The sequence below is a fragment of the Montipora capricornis genome, chromosome 1, assembly GCF_036669925.1.
Source record: "Montipora capricornis isolate CH-2021 chromosome 1, ASM3666992v2, whole genome shotgun sequence".
Lineage (NCBI taxonomy): Eukaryota > Metazoa > Cnidaria > Anthozoa > Scleractinia > Acroporidae > Montipora > Montipora capricornis.
This window is the reverse complement of record NC_090883.1, coordinates 34,962,477-34,982,476: the sequence shown is the minus strand read 5'-3', so window position 1 is coordinate 34,982,476 and position 20,000 is coordinate 34,962,477. Positions and strand designations below refer to the sequence as shown.

The window sequence follows — 20,000 nt, the reverse complement described above, 5'->3', positions numbered from 1 at the left end:
CCAAATAGTGATGACGAGCTTGTTAGCTGTCAAGAGGGACATGATCCGGAGGAAGAAATATGGGATATTCCTTTAAAAGTGCTTCTTCTGTACGGTGAAATAGAGAAAAAAGGCTTCATCGAACTAAAAGTGAAAGAGTATAGAAGCGATCCAAAAGAGAATACTGTTCAGTCCGGTACTTTTTTAAAAGAGGGTGAAAGTGAAAGGGCTAATAGTCCGGCTGAAGAAATTACACGGGGCAAACAAATTTCGGACGAGGTCTCTGCCTCAAAATTAACCATCGAAAGAGACAAGTGAGTAAAAAATCGTAGCGGATTTCGTTTACCGTTCATCACCCCTTGTATTCTTATCCATGAGAACAGTTAGAAGCTATTCTATCCTATCTGCTTTGCCAAGTAAAATCTTCTTCCTTACTGCATTTCAGAACACATGAACCATCTGCCTTTGATTACACAGAAGAATCTATTGATGAAACTTCACACATCACAAGGAAAATTCCCAAGACAGGTTTGCTTCACGATATTAGTTTGAGTCTTCACACATTTTTAGTGTTGGGGTTCTTTTTCTTTTTGTTTCTTTGTCTGTTTTTTTTTTCTCTAAATGTATTTCCCTTAGATTAGTTTATCTCATTATTTATCCTCTTGTCTATTCTATTAGTCGTGTGTGTGTGTGTGACAACCCAGAAAATGCAAACAATAATTTATTGAAACTACACAGCTCGTTTAGTTTATAACTATTCTGAGTGGTTTTTTGCCTGATCAAATTAATTTACTCTGTTGTATAAAATGTTTTCGAATTTGGCAAATAAATGGATGGTTGTTGTTGTCATGCACATAATAAGAGCTCTTTTTACTTCATCTTGCTAGCATCTTGCTTGCATAGACATAAGCATTAATTTTCTCCAATATATATTCCAACTGTGTGAACCAGGCCTATTTGCATACTAACAGAAAGTGTGCTATCCAATGTGAGGTGATGCAAATGTCAGCTTTCAGACATTAAGTACAGAAATGGATTTATCAACTTGGTTGATGATAATTATCAATGGTAATTTTGCCACGGTAAACAAATTGGGAAACTTAATTATTTTGTAAGATATCTGGTATGTCGTCTTAGAAACCTTTAGTTTTTCATTTATACACTGATGTTTTTTTAAGGATTTGTTGATTTGTTGATTTCATAAGGACTTTGTTTGCGTTGTTTGGACTATTGACGTACCATTATTGACTGCAAATGGTCGCATTTATATCAGACAACCAAGGCTGTTGCCTAACAGGAGCCCGGTAGCCTGGGGCTCCCAAAGAATAGCTCTGGGCGCCTTAATTTTTCACAGCAACACCTTTCACTTCATAAGTTGGGGTCCTAAGTTCTTGGCGTTTAGCTCTGAGGGCCCCTTTAAAATTTTCTTAGGCAGCAGCCTTGGACAACTATATGTTCACACTTTCTGGAAGCAAGGGAAACCCCTAAAATGTGCCAGATACAACCATTTGAAGCAGAAATTTTCAAAATATTTCTGGGGAGCATGCCTTGGACCTGCCTACCAGGCAAGGACCAGATGCCTACAACTAAAGCCATCTTGCCTCCTACCCAAAACCATTTTGACTGGGCTGCATATCAAATCAGTCGATAAATCCATTTCTCTGTTTCACCTCTGCACTGACTCAGCATCTCAGTTTCATTACAAACGAAACCCCCTCATCCATTTTCAGTCTTACCGTTCTCATTTTCAGGACATTCCCCAGCCGCTTTTCTCCTCTGTTTAGTTGAAATTATTTTACACATAATTTATAGCTTCTTTTTTATGATGATGCACGCTGTTTTTAATTTTTAGAACGGTTTCAAAGGAAAAGAGTTGGAACGTTAGAAAATGTCATATCTGATCTAAAAAGATTTAGAGACATGAATAATAAAGATGCGAGAGATTCTGATAACAAGAGCACATAAACAGGAGATGCTGCCCCAACAAAAAAGGGTACATGACTGAAAGACAGGATATATGATGACGTTGGACTGCTTGTAATAATAATAACACATGCATTATTGATCGGAAATGTTGTAGTCAACAAAACATACTTCAATGGGATGGAGATTCTAATGTTGTTAATAATAATAATAATAATAATAATAATAATAATAATAATAATAATAGAGCGGTTTTCAATTGAGTGTCGAAAGTAATTAGCAAATTACTTTGGTTTTGCATCTACTTCACTCAGTGATTGGTTCAAAGTTCTCTGGCCACTCTTTCAACCAATCAGAAGTGAAAGCAAAACCAATCATGGCTCGCGCATGCACATTTTCCCACGCTTTGTGTCGGCTACGTGTAATTACTTCAAGTTTTGATTGGCTTACTGGATTGTCTCTGTCCTTTTTGATTGGCCAAAGTAATTAGTTTGGTTTTGGTTTTACGACACTCATTTGAAAACTGCTCTAATAATAATAATATTTATGATAATAAGAATAATAATAATTATAATAAGAATAATAATAACAATAACAATTAGTATATACCACGTAACAATAGTGAAGATCTGTTAAGCTGAAACCTTTTACCTGCATGTATAAGCAGGCGAAAAAACCAAAATGTCTTCCTCCAGTAATCAATCCTCTTAGGCCATAAATTATTCAGCTTATGTTGTGCTCTGCAGCATAATAAAATATCCACCATTATTTACTTCCACTTTGGTGAATATTTTTACTAAGTAAACTTAATAAATAATTCTGAGAATAGACCACATTTTCATATACACTGTAATTATCATTATTCAGAAACAAAAGTCTCAAGAGAACTTCGGTACTTGCCCCCAGTTGACGAACAAAATCGTCTGGCATTAGACAGAGTAAAATCTGTCAAGTCTCACCCCCAGGGGTCAATAGGGAGCTTACGCAAGGACGACGACGCCGCCGCCGCCAACGAGAACGTGGTCTAAAAATATTATTTCCCCTTTATTGTAATAATTTTGTTTTAGTATAAATACACAGGTGATTATACAAAATCGTGCACTCTCATTGGCTCGCTATCTCGGATTATCAGCCGATAATCACCTCGACGGACAAAATGGCTGCCATTAGTCGTTTTGCCACTGTAAGTGAAGATGATTTCATGTTGAAATGTTTTTTTTTTCTTCTCTTTTTTGAAATAATCACCTGTATATTTATACTAGTGATTATTTATACTAGTGATTATCGGTAAATATTCACCTCGACTTCGTCTCGGTGAATATTCACTGATAATCACTTCGCCTTCGGCGAATAATTTTGTTATAACCTCAAGTCATTCGGAATGGTATAGTAAGTGTGTATCAACATGGCAGGAATAAAATTGGCATGAACGGTGTGGTTGTTTGGGAAAAAATTAAAATGTTTCGTTAGGTTCTCACGTCCTCTACACAACCTCAAATTTGGTCAATTCACGTCGTTGTCAGGACGAGGACGGCAAATACATGTAAATGTACCAAAATGTAAAACACACGTGGGGTGTGTGCAGAAGTATTGTTTTTGCTAACGGTAATTAAAGCTATTGTTTTGTGGCGTCCTCGTAGCCGTCGTTGTCGTTCTTGCGTAAGCTCCCCTCATGTGTAAAAGATGGATTGGATTATTAAGCAAATATTTGTAGCCTTTTATTGTTTCAAATTAATTTTTTGTAAATGGGGATATTTTTATGAACTTGAAAATGACTAATTAGGCTAGAGAATTTAATAGGGCTTAAGACATTTTAAAATAAATACTAGGTGACCAAATTAACATGTAAATATCATTTATCACAAATAGAGTTTTAGAGGGTCTTTTAGCAGTGCTGTACTGTCACCCAATTGCCAACCATCTGGGTCCCAAGGGCACCCTTGAAAAATTGCCCTACAACAGTATTGTTATTTTTTTTACCATTGGACACCCAACGCTAAATTATGATAATTATTGCAGAAAGCCCTTTTGAGTCTCCTTGAGTATTTTCAAAATTTATATTGCAAGTAATAGGCAATCTCATGAATGCAAGTGCAATGTGGTATAAATAAACACAAGTAAATTTTTCAGACTGACAAAATTGTATGAGCCCATTAATAGGACAAATTTACAAGTGCTTGTTTATTCCAAATTTATTAGTATGGGTAATCAAATGGTAACTAGTGAAATTAGGGAATAATATTGCATGTGCATTTTGCCCAAAATCAAATAATTTCCCGAACCTCCCGTATACCATTTGATTAGCTATTAATATCATGGGTGACAAATAATGTTCATAAGATGCAGGTTTTTTCAAACCTGGACACCATTTTGGCACTGGAAAACGTTGCCATGACGACATTGTAATTTCACATGAAATTATGAATTAACACTGAAATTTTGTCATCCATGTTATTGCATGAGATATCACGTGAGAACTTAATAATATATTTGAACCAGAAAGAAAAGAAAATCAAAACAAGTGCAATTTTGAAGGCAAGCGATTTTCTCTCAAGTTCATTCAACAGATCAATAAAATAATTGGACTATTGGTTAAAAGTCATTCAACTGTAAACTTGTTACTAGCACTTTTTTTAGCCAGCCAGAAATGAGTCATTTTCATGTACTTATTATTAGTATTGTAACCTAACATTGGCACAGCTCAAGCTGAGACCTACAGTTTTTTATAAAAGCACATTGTAAAAACTGGTCATAAAAACCAACATTTTAGGGTTCTACTGGTGCCATTATTAAGCTGCACTAAGATAACTTAGTGGAGCTTGGAATATAAGTGGCATTGTTGTGTCACATTTGCAAACTCAAAGCAAGTTTTGAAAGATTGTACATGTGATGACACTAGTACTAAGGTTTATATCCATGCAGCCACTATTTTTGTACTTGAAACATCTAATGGAAGGAATTTAACAAAAAGTTAATTTAAATCAAGAAAATGTTGTATCAGAAGGGAAAGGGTTTAATAATTACCTGGTAATAAATTTTTATCTGCATGAATAAAAAATTAGTGATTTAATTCTTTTACCCCTAAATCGTCCCTCACTTACAGGAAAATTATTGTCTGGCATTAGACAGAGTAAAATCTGTTTATGTCACTCTTAATATGGAATGGGTACGGGTACAGGTCTTGGTGTTTGTGAAAAGAAAGGCCTACAAATGGGTAATTACAAGAACATTAACTGCCAGAATTGAATCTGATTGGGACATAAACAGATATGTCCAGGATTGACCCTAATTACATGCAGGTGGATTTTCAATAAGCATCACAAAGTGTCCCCTTGCTCTTTTCCCCAACTTCAACATCACTCGTGTCTTGGAATACAAATAATGGGCCATTTCCGAGTTCGTGTCTGCTTCCACTTCAAAGCGAGTTTAAGTGCGAAGTTTTTCTTATGAAAATTAGTTTTCATTCATATGTAAAGTAGAACTAATTACCATCACAAAAAACTTTGCACTTAGACTCGCTTTGAAGAGGAGGCAGACATGAACTCGGAAATGGCCTATTAACGTGGCACATCTCCCCATAATGTTGCTCTTCAAGTAAAGATAAACAGCTGCTTTTACCCAAAGCTAAAAATAACGCTAACTTATACCCTTTCCTTATTGTTGGAAATAGGTAGGGAAGGGACATCGTGTAGAATGTCAAAAATTAATTGGGCGTACATCTAATAGACTGGGGTCATTTCTGGTCATTTCGGTTCTTTAACCCACTGACTCCTGAACTGCCCCCCCCCACCCCCTTCCCCCTCTTTCAATAATATTGATGAGTAAAATCCTCTGGTCTTAGACAATGTAAAATCTATTAAATATCACTCCTAGAAGGCAATGTGTCACGGTTCCCAAATAAAACATTTTTGTTTTTATTGCTGTATAACATTAGGGGTAACGAATGGTAAAATCCAAGACTCACCGAGACCCTTGTTTGCGAATCCAAGACCAAGACCAAAACATGCAAGACTTCACACCGAAATAAATGCAATATAAACAAGACTTCAAGACTCTTCGCAAAGACTGTCGAGATCGGAAGTTTGTGAGTGCCAAGATTTTGGAGGTATCATTTGCCACCCCTAGCATTGACAGCACAGCTTCAGTAAAGCATTACAATGTGGCTTGAATTCACTTGTGTTACCATCATTCTTAAGATTACGACACACACAGCACACTGGTGGCTCAGTTGGTTGAGCACCGGGCTGCAATGCGGGAGGTTGTGAGTTCGACCCCGGCCAGACCAACACTCAGGGTCTTATAAAAACTGAGGAGAAAGTGCTGCCTTTGTAATTACATCCGCAAAATAATGGTTACACTTTCATGTCTTCTCGGCCTAATGGAGGAGACTGCTGAACCTATTGACACCTCAAACGCACAAGGTCAATGCATCCAGTTGACAAGTAAAATCTGTTAAGTCTCACTGCAAAGGGACCAATGGATTACAGGGAACTTGTGAACATGGAAGATAATTATTATTTTGAGAGATGGGGCCTACGGTTTAATGAACCCATGCACTATCTGAGAAGGGTCTAGGGGATGTCCTTCCTGGTGTTGTGTATGGGTACTTTGTGAGCGTACGGGTGGGTGGCTATAGCAGGTCCGCACAAGCTGAATAGCTGCCAAAACTTCAACCTGCTTGAACAAATAAATACCAAACACACACACACAAATGTATTTTACTGTGTGTATTCCTTTCTATGTCACAAGTCAGTAAAAAGGTGTGCCATTATTGTCAATTTTGCTATCTAATTGTAAAGAACACAAACACATTAGAGAAAGACTATTGCAAAAATGCAAGTCCTTTCCACTTCATTTTGTAAAAGTAGAACAACTGTGTTATTAGCGTTGTTTATTAACAAAAATCTTTAAATTTCACCATGCATATCAAGTATTCTTCGTTAATGTCAAGCCCCTATAAACTGTCAAATTTATTTCGTGGGCAAAAACAGCATTTTTAAGGTCACTAAATGCCTCCTAAATATTTTGAAAAATTCCATTTCATTGAAAAATGAACAATCCTTGTGAAGAAGAAGCTAATTAATGTCCTATGAAAGATTAATATCTCTGCTCAAACGTGTACGTCCCATATCATTATTTTTTAACATAATGATAATATATACACCATAATAATAATATTCACCGTACACAAAAGAAGAGTTGACAAAGCTTAAGAGTTCTAAAAAACCACCAACTTCTTGGTTCTCTTGGGTACCCACTATTCCTCATATTAATTTTTGGTCTCCATTTTCCTCATTTATATCATACTGTCCCAACACAGCAAGATCATGTGAAAGCTCTGACAACCAATCAAGTACATGTGAGTTTTGGCTGCTGAACACAAACGCCTTAGGTGACTCACTTTTTTAAACACTTCAGCCACTTCAGTGCATTAATTTTATTAGAATGGATAAAATAAAAATGAAGCAATAAAACTTCTGGGTAAATTGAGGCCAGCATGCAAAATTTCATCTACTTTTTCACAATCTATAATCAGGCCCTCTCTTACAATAGCCTTGGTTATTTTTTAATACTCCTTGTTTAAGTATCTAACATTCTTTAAAGGAATAGAGAAGGCATATTATAGATTGGTTATTCTCTTTTTTTTTTCATCAAAATAGAGCTCTTAATATATTTATTATTCGATCCAAGCAATTAACAGAAGTTCTAGTCATCTCTTTATGGATGAATTGTATAGGGCGATATTGCCCAAGAAACCCAATAGAAACAAGACAATCATTTCAATTGGATTGCCACTGGCTTTCTGGAACTGCATACATGACTTTGAACATTGCAAAATGAATAACCTCTTTCATGTTTTAATCTCAATTAAAACACCAATATTTACATCTCCAGTCTGTATATAAGAGTAATTAAATTTGTGCAACTTCCATCTCATCATTCTCAAACAAGTTTCCCTTTTTCAGAAGAAAATAATTCAGCATCTCTCCATTCCAGATGTGTGATCTGAGGTCTAGTTTGCAATGTAACAGGGAATGCACAACAATGAATGGTATCCTGAAAAAAAGAAAAAAAAATACACCATTGTATATCTATTGGTGAATCAATGGATGCTTTTTTCCTTACTTCATGATTCACAAATTTTCTTTTATTCAACAACCTTCAATAGAAGTCTATCTTCAGGTGATACACCCGAGAACAATATTTCAAACCTTTTAACCATCCAAATACATGTACTAAAGATTCATTGACTTCACTGAAAATCCCAAAACTTTGAATTTTCTCACGTGAAACATTGCGTTAGAAATTTCAAAATTTCAAATGAATCAATGGACATGTAGTGTTAAATTAACCAATCCAAATGTCTGTTCTGCCACGGCCACAAAAGCATACACTTCTCAAATAAAAATGTCTTTATAGAGTTCTCAACAACAGGGGACATTACTAAACAACGAAACAGTGAAACAAAGCATCAAAACACCATTTATGACCCCACCATACATTGAATACTAACCGACAAAAGGTTGGATTTGAGATTAAATATAGTTTTAGGCCTAACTAGGCCTAACACGTTATTGCTCCTAAGTAACTGAGATTGAGATTATCGATTCAGATTAAGACTGAGATTAGGAGCAATAACTTTTTAGGCCTAATTAGGCCTAAAATGATGTTTAATCTCAAATCCAACCTTTGCCAGAGAGTATTCAATGTATGGTGGTGTTTTGGCGCTTTGTTTCACTGAGGGTTGGATACGCCTAATTAGGCCTAAAAGTTATTGCTCCTAATCTCAGTTTTAATCTGAATCCATAATCTTAATCTCAATTACTTCTAAGGTGCAATAACGTTTTAGGCCTAGTGAGGCCTAAAACTATATTTAATCTCAAATCCAACCTTTGTCGGTTAGTATTCAATTTATGGTGGGGTCATACATGGTGTTTTGCTGTTTCGTTGTTTGGCTGTTTACTAATGGCCAACAACAGGTGTGTTTGCTCATGGTACTACCTGTCGGTCGAGGCAGTAAAAAGTTACTAGTGTTGTTGAATTAAAGTCGTGATAGTTGTTGCAGGGATTTGTGCAGATAAATGCCCTGACCAGCACCATCTGGGTTATAGCTCACAAAATGATCAACTTTTCTAAGAGGTGATGCATCCAAAACAGAGTTGGTATGCACCCTACAGTGCACCAGTGCTCAAAAAAGAGGGTGGGTAAGAAGACTTGAATTAAATCAGTCAATTATTATTACTCCAAAGGTAGCTTAAAACCTCTATTCTTGGTATTTAACATCTCTCACACACAGAAGATAAATAAACCCGTCAAAAAAGGAAGTTCCCTGTGTACAATAATATAAATAAGCTAAATTAGCGAGCTGTATTCAGACTACAGTACGACCCACTAAATTTAAATTTTGATAAAACATTCTGTAAAAAGTTTTTTCTGTCGATCGTTTATGTTACATGTTAAAACCATTTGAATCTTGCAAGCAACTATAATCTCAAAAAGCCAAAAAGATTAAATCTTCTTTATTCATTTTTCTTTTGGATTTTGAAGTGGCAATCTTTGTGGCAGTTGAACCTTCTGCTTGTCTTCAACTAGTTTCCTTTCCCGCACACCCAACTACAACTGTACCTCAGAGATATAATAAAATTTAATATCTTACTAACCTCGTTTTCTCAGTCCGCACTGAAAGTTACGGATCCTTGTTTTTTCCTGTTGATTTATGGCCCGCATGCTTTGCACTTGGGCCATAATCAATGGAAGAAAACTTGGTGCGTAACATACATTATGGACCTCAAACTTGGTTAGTAAGAGGTATATAGTATGTTACTTTACCCAACCAAGATAAATTCTACTACAAATGGATAGAAAGAATTTAATATTATTGCTACTTAATAAATACCTAGCTTTCCTCCTCTTGCTTTCTAAATTAAATTCTCTACAAACCCTGGAGCCTGTGTAAAAAAGGAGAGTTCCACTGTTAATAAAACAATATTATTGTAAAATTCATTCTTGGCAATCCTTTTTTATTAGTATTTTTTATCACTTTTCAAATAACAGTGTCTTCTTTTTTTTCCTTTTGAATTTTATTTTTGAGCAGGTGAATAAAATTCAGTGCTGTAAATACCCAATAACGCAATAGATGCAGTATTCGTTTTTGTACCAGAAACTAGGCTGCCCTTTGTTGAAGACTTAAATAGTAGCTTTTTGTTTCCATAAAATAAGTTCGAATCTCACAAATTGACCAACCTGTATAGTGTTTTGATTTCTCTCGCCTTTTTGTGAAGTGAATGGATTAAACAAACTTTCTTCAAAGGAATCTGTGCCATTTATGCTATTGGAGAAAGGATTCCCGTTAACCTTGCTGTGTGATAAATTGTCATCTGTTTGTACCAATTCTAATGGGAAATAAGTGAAAAAATATATTGCAGTCGACAAAAACAATGCACAGTAATCAAAGACAAGAAAATTGTATAAGAGGCAGCGTGGCTTAAGCTGAAGTTGTTCCTGGTAATCCCTTGTTCTATTTTGAGAAGAAAAAGAAGATAGGGATCGGATGATGACGTCATAACACTTGTGACATCATTTCTGATGACATCATATTGCGTCTTTTCCACAAAAAGAAAGTACACTGTCACAATACCCAGGCAAAAGTCAAAAAACGTGTGAAAAAGATGTCACTGGGATTGCAACATTTGATTTGATTGGTTTATTTCCGTCCAATCACATTGCTCAAATTACGATCTGTCAATAGCAACCCTTCCAAAAATGGTTTATTGGAGTTTATGAGGAATATAAACATTTGAATTTTGTTATTATCGATGTTAAAATAACTCAAAAAACACAAACTATTTGAAATTTTATTGTTGTGAAAATCGATTCTCACTAGAAATGACAAACTGCGGCGATTAATTGGGAGATTTCAGATCATAATCTTGAGGTCGGGAGATTTTTGGTCCAAAATCTACAGTCTCCCGGATTATCCAGGAGAGTTGACAGTGCTGCTTGTAAAGCCCGATATGGCATGGCCATTACTTTCATTTAATAAAAGTGGAGTGCCTTTCAATAATCTTTATAGTAAATTAATGCATGTGATGTAATGAAAACAAAGCATTGTGTACTTGTGAAAATAGATACTCCATTGCAAGAGCATGAATTGCAATAATTTATTTCTTTTTACTAGTGTCAATACCATGTATACGGTACATCAATTTTGTTTAGCATGCAACAGTGCACAAAAGGTGTTTCTTTCTTCTGTTTTCAGCAGATTGAATTTATTAAATGGTTCAACTTTGACCCAGAGCAATTGTGCCGCAATTAAAGTCTGGTGCGCATTTAAAGAAATGAAATATCCATTTATTCATGTTTTGAACAAGGTACTTGGTTCCACAATAATCTTTCATTGAGATTACCATTTGCGGGTGATGGTGAAAAGACTGGTGACTTTGGCGATGTTGGTGAAGTTGCTGACGGTACCAACGGGAGGCTTCCGGAACCTTGTCTCAGTCGATTTGCTGCTTTAATGCTCTGCTTTGTAGGTGGAGGAGGTAGAGCTTGAGGTACCATGCCCTTGGGCGTCGGCTTGGATGCAGACTCCACCATTTGTTGGGGCGAGAATGTGTTTAAGTCTGGAGATGATGGAGGACTTTCTTGAGACTGTGTTTGGTTTGGAGTTGGAGGTTGTGCAGTGATCCCTGCAAATGGGTCAAAGGTCATCTCTTTGCCAGCTGTCTCCTGAAGGACTGATTTTTGTGCTTGAGGAACTGGTGTGACAGCAAATCCTCCAAAGGAACCAAGGAGATCCAATTGATCTTGATTAGGCTGAGTTTGGTTGGCCTATTAAAATAGAGACATTTCAAAAACCAAACAATGATGTACTTGGATTGGACTATGCAATTTGGGAGTTAGGATTAGCACTCGCCTTCTACCAAAGTGTCCAGGGTCGATTACTGGACATGTCATCATGTCTAATGGGTTTGCTGGTTTTCCACTCTTCTCCCAAAGGTTTATCTGCCAATATGGTTTTCTCCTCTCACAAAAGCAACATCTTAGCTTAGCCGCAAAGATCTGATCTTCCCAATCAGTAGAGCCCTTGTGCTCTGCTATTTAACTCGTTCCTTCTCAGTCAATCCTCCACCCATTGACCCATAGGAGTGAGTCTCGGGCAGATTTTACTCTGTCTAATGCCAGACGATTTTACTCCCCAACTGGGGGTGTCCTAGGGCGTTTGAGATGTCATTAACCTACTGACCCCTGAGGAGTGAATGGGCCAACCTCAAGATGATAATGAAACTGATGATGAGTGTATACATTTTTACCTCATTGGTTCCATTACTTTCTGGTGCACCCTGCTCGGCAGCAAGCTCTAGCTGAGCGATTTTCCTCCTTAATGCTTCTTTTTCTTCTTCTGCCACTTTGATTTTCTCCTCCATCTCTGTTAATTTCTTCTGAGACTCAGGATTGGCAGACTTCTTTTCCAGAAACCGCCGGTAAGCCAAGTCAAACGCCTGCCCAACTGTTAGGGTGAGCTCTTCTGCCTTCAATGTAAACCAAAAAATAGTCGTCAGGGGTTTCATTAGAAGCCATTTACCGGGAATATACCACCGTCTATGTTGTCAGAAATTTGCCTCACTACCGGCTACTCTGCCTTGATTTTCACTCAAACCTTTCTAAAAGACAAGAGTGACCACTGCTTACATTGATTAGCCTAGGCTTCTTCTTCAAAAGTTATTGAAACCACTGAGTATTAAGATACAGTATTAGTTATATTAACAGTGACACAGATTACCAAGGGTAATTTGATTTTACGTAGCTGAGATTTAATTTCAGTGCAACTCCCTCTAACCATTTTGCAAGTGATTGATGTTTGAATGAGTTGCATTTATTAACTTTAGCAATTTCTGAGCAAAACCTCTGACTTTATAGCTCTTTTTCCCCTAAGACTAGAGGTTATTCTTATAGTATAAGTAAAGGCAGTAGAAACCCATCCCATTTACACCTTTAAAACCAATAAAACACCAAAATATCAAAACAGTAAACACTAGATAACAAACCATTTTCTCGCATTCAAACACATAGCATGTATGCTGTGGAACTCCTGAATCCTTTGCAATGAATGCAAAAAGCTTTTTGTCCCGCTTGTCATCTGCACAATAGGATATGCGGTGAAGAGGATAAGAATAGATCTCCTCCTGTTAAAGAAATGACATATTAATCTTGCTACTGAAGAGGCAAGCAAAATTATACCTCTATGAAAAATTCTCTCTTTATACAATCATAATACTATTACAGGTGTCGAATCCCTTTATGCAGAGTTACATTTTGTATTTTGAGTTATAAATGTACGACATTTCTCACAGCATAATACATATATATTTTATATATTTAACAAATAGATGAGCCCTATGTTTCCATGTGTCTGTTGAGTAACAGATCACAGAAGACATCAAAATGTGACACATGAGGCAATACTTCTTTTTTGTTACCACATTTTGACATTTTCTGTGATCTATACTGAACAAATGCATGGCAACATGGAATCAATTTGTTTTACATTATAAAGAATTAAAGACTTTATGATGAAGTCAGCTATGTGACTGTCCTCTAACAGATCATACATGTAGGTGAGAACCAGTCAAAATGCATATATTATTAATGACTTATTGAGCTTATTATATAATTGTTCAGTGATAATTATTAATAAGATGCATCCCAGTATTGTTAAGCTCAAAATGATGTGCAAAATTTTTCAAATTTTGGTCCCTAATAGAGCTGTGTTCATAAAAACGAACAATCACCATAACAATCATTAAAGGATAAGGCAAAACATTACAAGTATTTTTATACTTCATACACAGATGAGGAGTTACTAATGTGACTCATTCACACTTGCAATTAACACTCACAATAATCACGAGACCTAACAGTCCAGTTTTTAGCACTAATCACAAACCTTATGGCCCAAACACATAAAATCGTAATGTCACTATTAATGAAACTTGGGTGCTCTGTCTGGATCATCAGCCAAATTAAGTACATATATCATATCATCATCATCATCATATATCTTTATTTACCCTTGGATTTTTAGAGTAGCTTGGTGTATGATACATCACAGAAGACAGACCACAACACCGGGAACTACATGCCCTACAGCTTGTGGATATAAATTCTGACCATTGCCATGTCAAACTTTAAAGTAATAATACAAGTACCGTTAACCAAGTTTTCATGTGTACAAAAATACCTATTAACTCAAGTACCTTGGTTTTGGCTTCTTCTATTTTTATGCTATCGATAGAAATCTTGACTTCGACTTTCCGCAATTTACTTGCTTTTACACCAGCTTCACTCTTTTTAATGTGATTAGCAAACTACAAAAGAATGGAAATTGAGAACCAAAGGTTATGCCAAGTGCAACAGACAGTATATACACATGTACATGTTGAAGATATCACTCTTCATTAGCAAATTCTATTATCATTGAAACATCCGTCAATTTTATTTCTGCAACCTATCGAAAGGAACATTGCTGTTCCTCGAAGCATTTGAGATTACAATGTTGTCATCCAACAGATAGATAGATAGATTTTATTGAAAACAATACATGGCAGCCAAGGGCTGAATTGCATACTGTTAAAATGTAAATAATAAAAATTACCTAAATATATGATAATGCTATATAATAAAGAACTATTTCGTTCGAAAAGCTATTTACAAGATCTAAAATTAATTTATACCGTATTTATATTAAAACTTGACTTAATAATAAAACTACTTCTTGCGCGTTTCGTGTTTATTTTAGGAATGTCAAATTTGCATGTTCGTCGAAGCGAATATTTGCAGGCCTGATCTGAAGGCAGCAATAATGCCCGTAGCCTATGATCTGAATCACTTAGGATCTGAGTCGTAGAAAAGCGTGACAACAAATTTAGAGATGATGTCTACCTTTCCTCCTAACATTCCATTCACCTCAAAAATATACATGCAATAGAAACAACACACTCATTTTCCAAGTTTTAGCTTTCCTGGGTTGATGTCAGTTGTGACCTTGGAGGGGAAATAACAAATGCTGGTTATTAAGATAATGACTTGTAGGTCACCTGGCAGTGGTCAATGTACAGAGTAAACTTTTAACAAGTCTTAATTACTTACACGAACTTTCTTGATAGCTTCCCTCACAACTTCGGTGCCTTTGGCTTGAGCAACCTCTGTAAATCCCAGAAGCTTTATAAATTATGAAACAACCATAAAAAAAATGATTAATAGAAAAAGAGGTTGATCCCCAAAATTCTTCAAGGGATTGAAGATAGTCAACATTAATGTGAAAATTATTATTTTTTCATTTGCATTTGTGTCTGATAATTTAACTTGATGGTCAATGTCCTCCTGTTGTTTCAACTTCAATGAAAGAAAAAATCTAGCAAGAGAAAGTGTCCTGTATCCTTGAAAATTTTACTTATAAGAAAAGACGGTTGTCAAAGTACAACCGTTTTCAATTTGCGTCGGTTGTAATTTACTGTAAATGCAAATTTTAAGCTTTCATGTACTAAAATTGAGCAGTTAGAATGTACTTCATTCGCTGAACTCTTTCGGACAAGTACGTACCTCACGTTATTTTCTCGCATAATCGTAACAAATAAAAGAATATTGTTCCATTGATGAGGATCACGTGTGTACAACAACAAGGCTTTTCGAAATGTACAACGCGAGTTAAAATTTGGCTTCAAGGCCAGATTTAATTAAGCGACGATTAACAAATAATATTTCGCTCTTTTTGTTCCCGAAGAAAGCCTTTAGGCATTTTGAAGCAAATTAGCACCAAGGATTGCATTTAAATTGAACTATATACATGTTCATTGACACATTAATTTATAGCCAGATTTTTGGTGCTCGGAACAAGGAAACTTCGGACCAATTTGCAAAAGGGGTTACGTTTTCTAAAGAGCTTATAAATTTTCTTCTCATCAGCCAAGGTTTCTGATGACAGGACATTTAATCTCCTTTGTTTGGTGGCTCGACACGGTAACGGCAAGCGACAATAGCTGGATCAAATGCGAATCAACCTCAAGAAGATCGCATACGTGTACATTTTAAGAACGGAAGGCAACTCATTTAGCAAAATTGAGAAATAGACGCGCATACAAATAAGAAATCGTGTCTTCATGCTGAAATATCATAATATGCCTTCGCCGTTTTGGATAACGCTTGAACATATGCGGTTGGTGCACACAACATTTTGCCCTTGGAATTCAAATTAAAATCCACATGCCGGCGGCGAGTAACAACAATTTTGGAGAAGGTTACCTTCACAGAATATATTACCGATCCTTGCTGTAACGCTTCTGTTGAATGCAGCCATTTCCTCTGCGTTGAATTCTCTATAAAACGAATCGTATATTGGTGGACGTTCCAAGTGATTTTCAATCAAACATGAGAAACTAAATTCAAAGAAATTAAAGAGTAGCTTCAAAACACGAGTAGAACTCGTTTTACCTTGAGGTTTGCCTTTCTTAGATGCCTTCTTCAACACCGAAGCCATACTAATTCCTCTCTTTGCGGAGAAAAGGCCTCAACTTTTCGATTCGTTCTTACACAAGTCGCACATGAGATCAAATCCTTCAAAGGAACCCGAGAATTCGATATCCCAAAGGTTGTAACAATATTTGTTTATGTTCTGCGCCTAATCGATCAGCGGTATTTTCAGTAAGACTATATGCTGGTAGTGTAAGCTTTATTCGTGACGTCTACTTCCTCGTTCCTATCTGACTCGTCTATGAGAAAGTTTGGCATCCTTTTTGTTTGGCAAAGTAAAAATTTATTATGTATTAAAAGATACCTACGATAAATCGACAATTCCTGCCACTGTCGACACACTGTATGTTGGAATTTCTCGTTTTTAAGTCGGAAGTACAAGAAAAGAACCTAAGTCTTAAGTGATTCTTAGGATTTATACGTAATTGACGTCTCAAACTAGCACTCAACCATCACGCCCTCATTTCGAAGAGAGGGAAAGAAATGCGTATTAGAGACTGAGACCGAAATGCAGGACTCAACAAGGACTCAGAGTGTCTGGATTTGATTTATTTGCTCTTCCCTTTCACCACAAGACCAGAGCTTCCACACACGAGAAAACTATACCGAATGGGGACTGCTTTTCTGTGCGAATCCGAAAACTGTAAACACGTTGATTTGACTTTGACATTTCCCATTGTGCAGCAGACGTCCTTGGGCTTTGTCACGCGGGAACGCTTCACAGAGACTTAAAACGATCGTGATTGTCTTTTTACTTAAAACACAATAGCATTTCATAAATATTTCAAATGTTCACGGTTTTCGGTTCAATCTCTGAATGTTTTTCTACGCATTGTGTACGAAGAGGGGTTAATTTCCTGCTTTCTTGTACCTTGCAGTACCGGGCCTCTTGCAACTGAAGTGGTCCTGCCTATTGCATATGGCGCAATATTGCGAGTCTTATCAATGGAACATTGAACGTGTATGTCATATTCGCCCGCACCATGCACTTGCGACGGAGGTGACGGCAACGAAAAGGCCACAAAACATAATTTAACACAAAATTTAATTTCGTGTTGCACGCGCTTTGCCACATATATTTCCGGTAAAAAGTGACGACGCATCGACCCTTCTCCGGTCATTTTAAGGACGGTGCCTACTATGGTTATTGCGCATAAGTTCTACGCATCTCGAGATACTCGGATTTCCTATCGGTGATGCTCACAAATACAGGGATATTTTTGCGCGGTTTAAAATTATGCAGAGAAAGAAGATCTTAGTAAGTACTATTGATAGTCAGAAAGAAAATTGGGGACAACCATGCATGCATTTTTCAGAGATAATTAAGCTTCAATTTGAGAAAGAACGCCATGCGTGGCTTTGTATTTTGAAGATTTTTACAAATATTGTTCATGAATTATCTCCGAAAAATGCGTGGTTTCCGCCAATTTTCTTTTTCGATTTCAATAACACTTGTTAAGGGCTACATTTCCCGTATAATCATAAACCGGGGCAAAAATACCTTTGAATTAGTAAACACCGCCCTTAAGGTCCAACTCCAATTAATTCCAAGTTCAAGTTCATAAAAATTCCCCATATATACAAATTTGAAACGATTAAAGCCTAAAGTATTTGCTTAAGGATGGATTGGATTCTTAAGCAAATATTTTAGACTTTTACTGTTTTAAATTTGTATATATGGGGAATTTTTGAAAATGACCGTACAACGGTCGAAACGAAGTCACTTTTTATCGCTTGTTTTTCAAGTAAATGTTAGTGTTTTTATTTCGTGGATAATGATGAAATACTAGGATTTTCTTTTTTAGATATCTTTTTGCGACGATGTAGGTGTCGTCATGGTAACTGATACGATTAGCCAAAAAAGGCGAGTTTCCCCTTCATTGTAAGATATTCTGTTCTCTTCTACATTATCAACATTCTTAGGCCTCAATTTGTTTTTCATAACTTTCAAATCTTGTTTCATGTTACACAACATGCGTGTTTTTAGCACTCGAACGGGATGGATATAATTGAGGAAGAGGTTTACGACAGTGCAAATATTTTGAGCTGGCGTTTTCGGCGACGTCGCCGCTGTACGTTTTAAACTCATTACATAACACCAGTAAAGTGGAATGACTACCCCATGTGCAACAATATTTAGGCGTCGCCTGGAAACAGTATTGAGCAAAACTATTTATACAATAGACTGCTGCAAAATTAACTGCCTTTTTCCTGTTTTTCACTTAATTATTGTTGATGCATCAAGTTATATTGACGTGGCTACGGATAAACTGAATTATTCATTTTTCATACCAAAGAAAACCTCTTCCGTTTAGTTTTCCCTTTTAAGAACTATAATTAGCCAGTTTTTCATGAATTAGTAGGATCTAGCTATGTGTTTTCGTCTACCAGTCCCTCATACCGAACAGCTTCAGTTAAAATAAAGAACTGCCGGCAGTTTGTTTCTAAAGAGATTTGTAAGTTGTGCACGCTAATTATTTGCACTTCTCATCTGATATTCTCAGAGGGTATTTGATTTGTGGCGGACCGATTCGCAAGCCAACATTACGCCTCATCTTCCGCCCTAAAATCTATTGTTTATTCTGTTTGCAGAAGAGGCTTTGAAAGAAAATGTAATAGCATTTTCACGGATCGATGTGGAAGGAAAAAAAAAAGGTAACATGGCGAATGAGATTCTGGCTCGGCGGAACAGGGGAACAAAACACAAATCCTGTTTGCAAATAAACCAAAAATAACCAAAATTAAACTTCATGAACCCCTACGATTTAACATTGTTCGCGAAAGAATTTTATACAATAAACGAAAACTCTAATGTGGTTGAAAATGATCGTTGTCGGAAAAAATATTGTGTGTGATGGTCCTCTCACAGAAAAGCGGCTCTCCTTATTTGGCAAGGTTTTATGATTAGAATCTCTTTCGGCTTGACCTTCTTCCTATGCTCGGAGATCGTTTGATCGGGACTTGACGCAGAAGGGCGAATTTGCCGTGGCCCTTGCGTCTCCGAGCTCCTCTGCAGAGCTAGAGGTTTCTGGAGAAAGAAAACGAACTACTCGGAAAATCTTGGAAGAGAGAAAAGGTAGGCTGGAGCAAATCCTGCCACAAAACTGCTCTTTTATAGCATAGGCCTCTTTTCTGGGCTTTCTTTGTTTATCCCTGTATTTCCTTTCGTTTCCTTTCTCCCCGGTTGCAGCTCGTTTTCTTCTCATATCTATCCCCCACCTCGTAGGATTAAGAGAGGATTGTCCCCATTGAATGCTCCGGGGTCACCAAAGCATAGTTTGACTCAAAGGGAACAGTACTACGGCACGTCAAAGAAAATCAGAAAGGTTCGAGACTTTCGAGGAACGCGGATCAGGATACAAAAACATTCTCGCTTGGAGGAAGAACACTTTATTTTACGAGAGACACAAATAATTACAAATTACTCATGGCCCTCAAAGATGGAATTAGCTAAATGCTTACTATCAACTAGGAAAGTTTCGAGAGGTGCATCAGAACGTAGAACTGAATTATTTGGCTTGGAAGAAAAACACTTTCACTTTCCCATGCATATGAATCATGTGAGCGTT

General features: G+C 36.6%; 3 protein-coding genes across 4 annotated transcripts in view; 1 reads left to right on the top strand and 2 right to left on the bottom strand.

Moving 5' to 3' along the window:
• Nucleotides 1–4,972, top strand: part of LOC138040243 (PAXIP1-associated glutamate-rich protein 1-like) — a 5,093-nt gene extending 121 nt beyond the window's left edge. The window contains exons 1-3 of the mRNA XM_068886008.1: nt 1–293; nt 425–507; nt 1,832–4,972. The exon at nt 1–293 is cut by the window's left edge and continues 121 nt beyond it. Coding sequence (XP_068742109.1) covers nt 1–293; nt 425–507; nt 1,832–1,944 — 489 coding nt within the window. The 3' untranslated portion in view covers nt 1,945–4,972. The remainder of the gene's footprint in view (nt 294–424; nt 508–1,831) is intronic.
• Nucleotides 4,973–6,614: 1,642 nt separating this feature from the next.
• LOC138040234 (PTB domain-containing engulfment adapter protein 1-like) lies at nt 6,615–16,590 on the bottom strand. Its single transcript, XM_068885998.1, has 10 exons — nt 16,393–16,590; nt 16,204–16,277; nt 15,052–15,123; nt 14,160–14,270; nt 12,951–13,088; nt 12,216–12,434; nt 11,310–11,733; nt 10,147–10,295; nt 9,800–9,851; nt 6,615–7,959 (listed from the first exon to the last, which is right to left on the bottom strand). The coding sequence occupies exons 1-9, from the start codon at nt 16,436–16,438 to the stop codon at nt 9,822–9,824; spliced, it is 1,263 nt and encodes a 420-aa protein (XP_068742099.1). The 5' UTR covers nt 16,439–16,590; the 3' UTR covers nt 6,615–7,959; nt 9,800–9,821.
• A 3,119-nt stretch (nt 16,591–19,709) lies between these two features.
• The window catches only part of LOC138040222 (deoxyribonuclease-1-like), a 17,031-nt gene continuing 16,740 nt past the window's right edge, over nt 19,710–20,000 (bottom strand). For both annotated transcript variants that reach the window (XM_068885988.1, XM_068885993.1), the window contains exon 10: nt 19,710–20,000. This exon is cut by the window's right edge and continues 1,017 nt beyond it. The gene's annotated coding sequence lies outside the window, so the exon portion shown is untranslated.

Bases quoted from the DNA above. Each gene is read 5' to 3' on its own strand.
- LOC138040234 (XM_068885998.1), bottom strand. From the start codon at position 16,438: ATGGCTTCGGTGTTGAAGAAGGCATCTAAGAAAGGCAAACCTCAAG. The intron at 15,124-16,203 runs GTAACCTTCTCC...TAATTTATAAAG, and splicing joins CGGTAATATATTCTGTGAAG to CTTCTGGGATTTACAGAGGT. The intron at 11,734-12,215 runs GTAAAAATGTAT...CTATTTTAATAG, and splicing joins AAAGTAATGGAACCAATGAG to GCCAACCAAACTCAGCCTAA.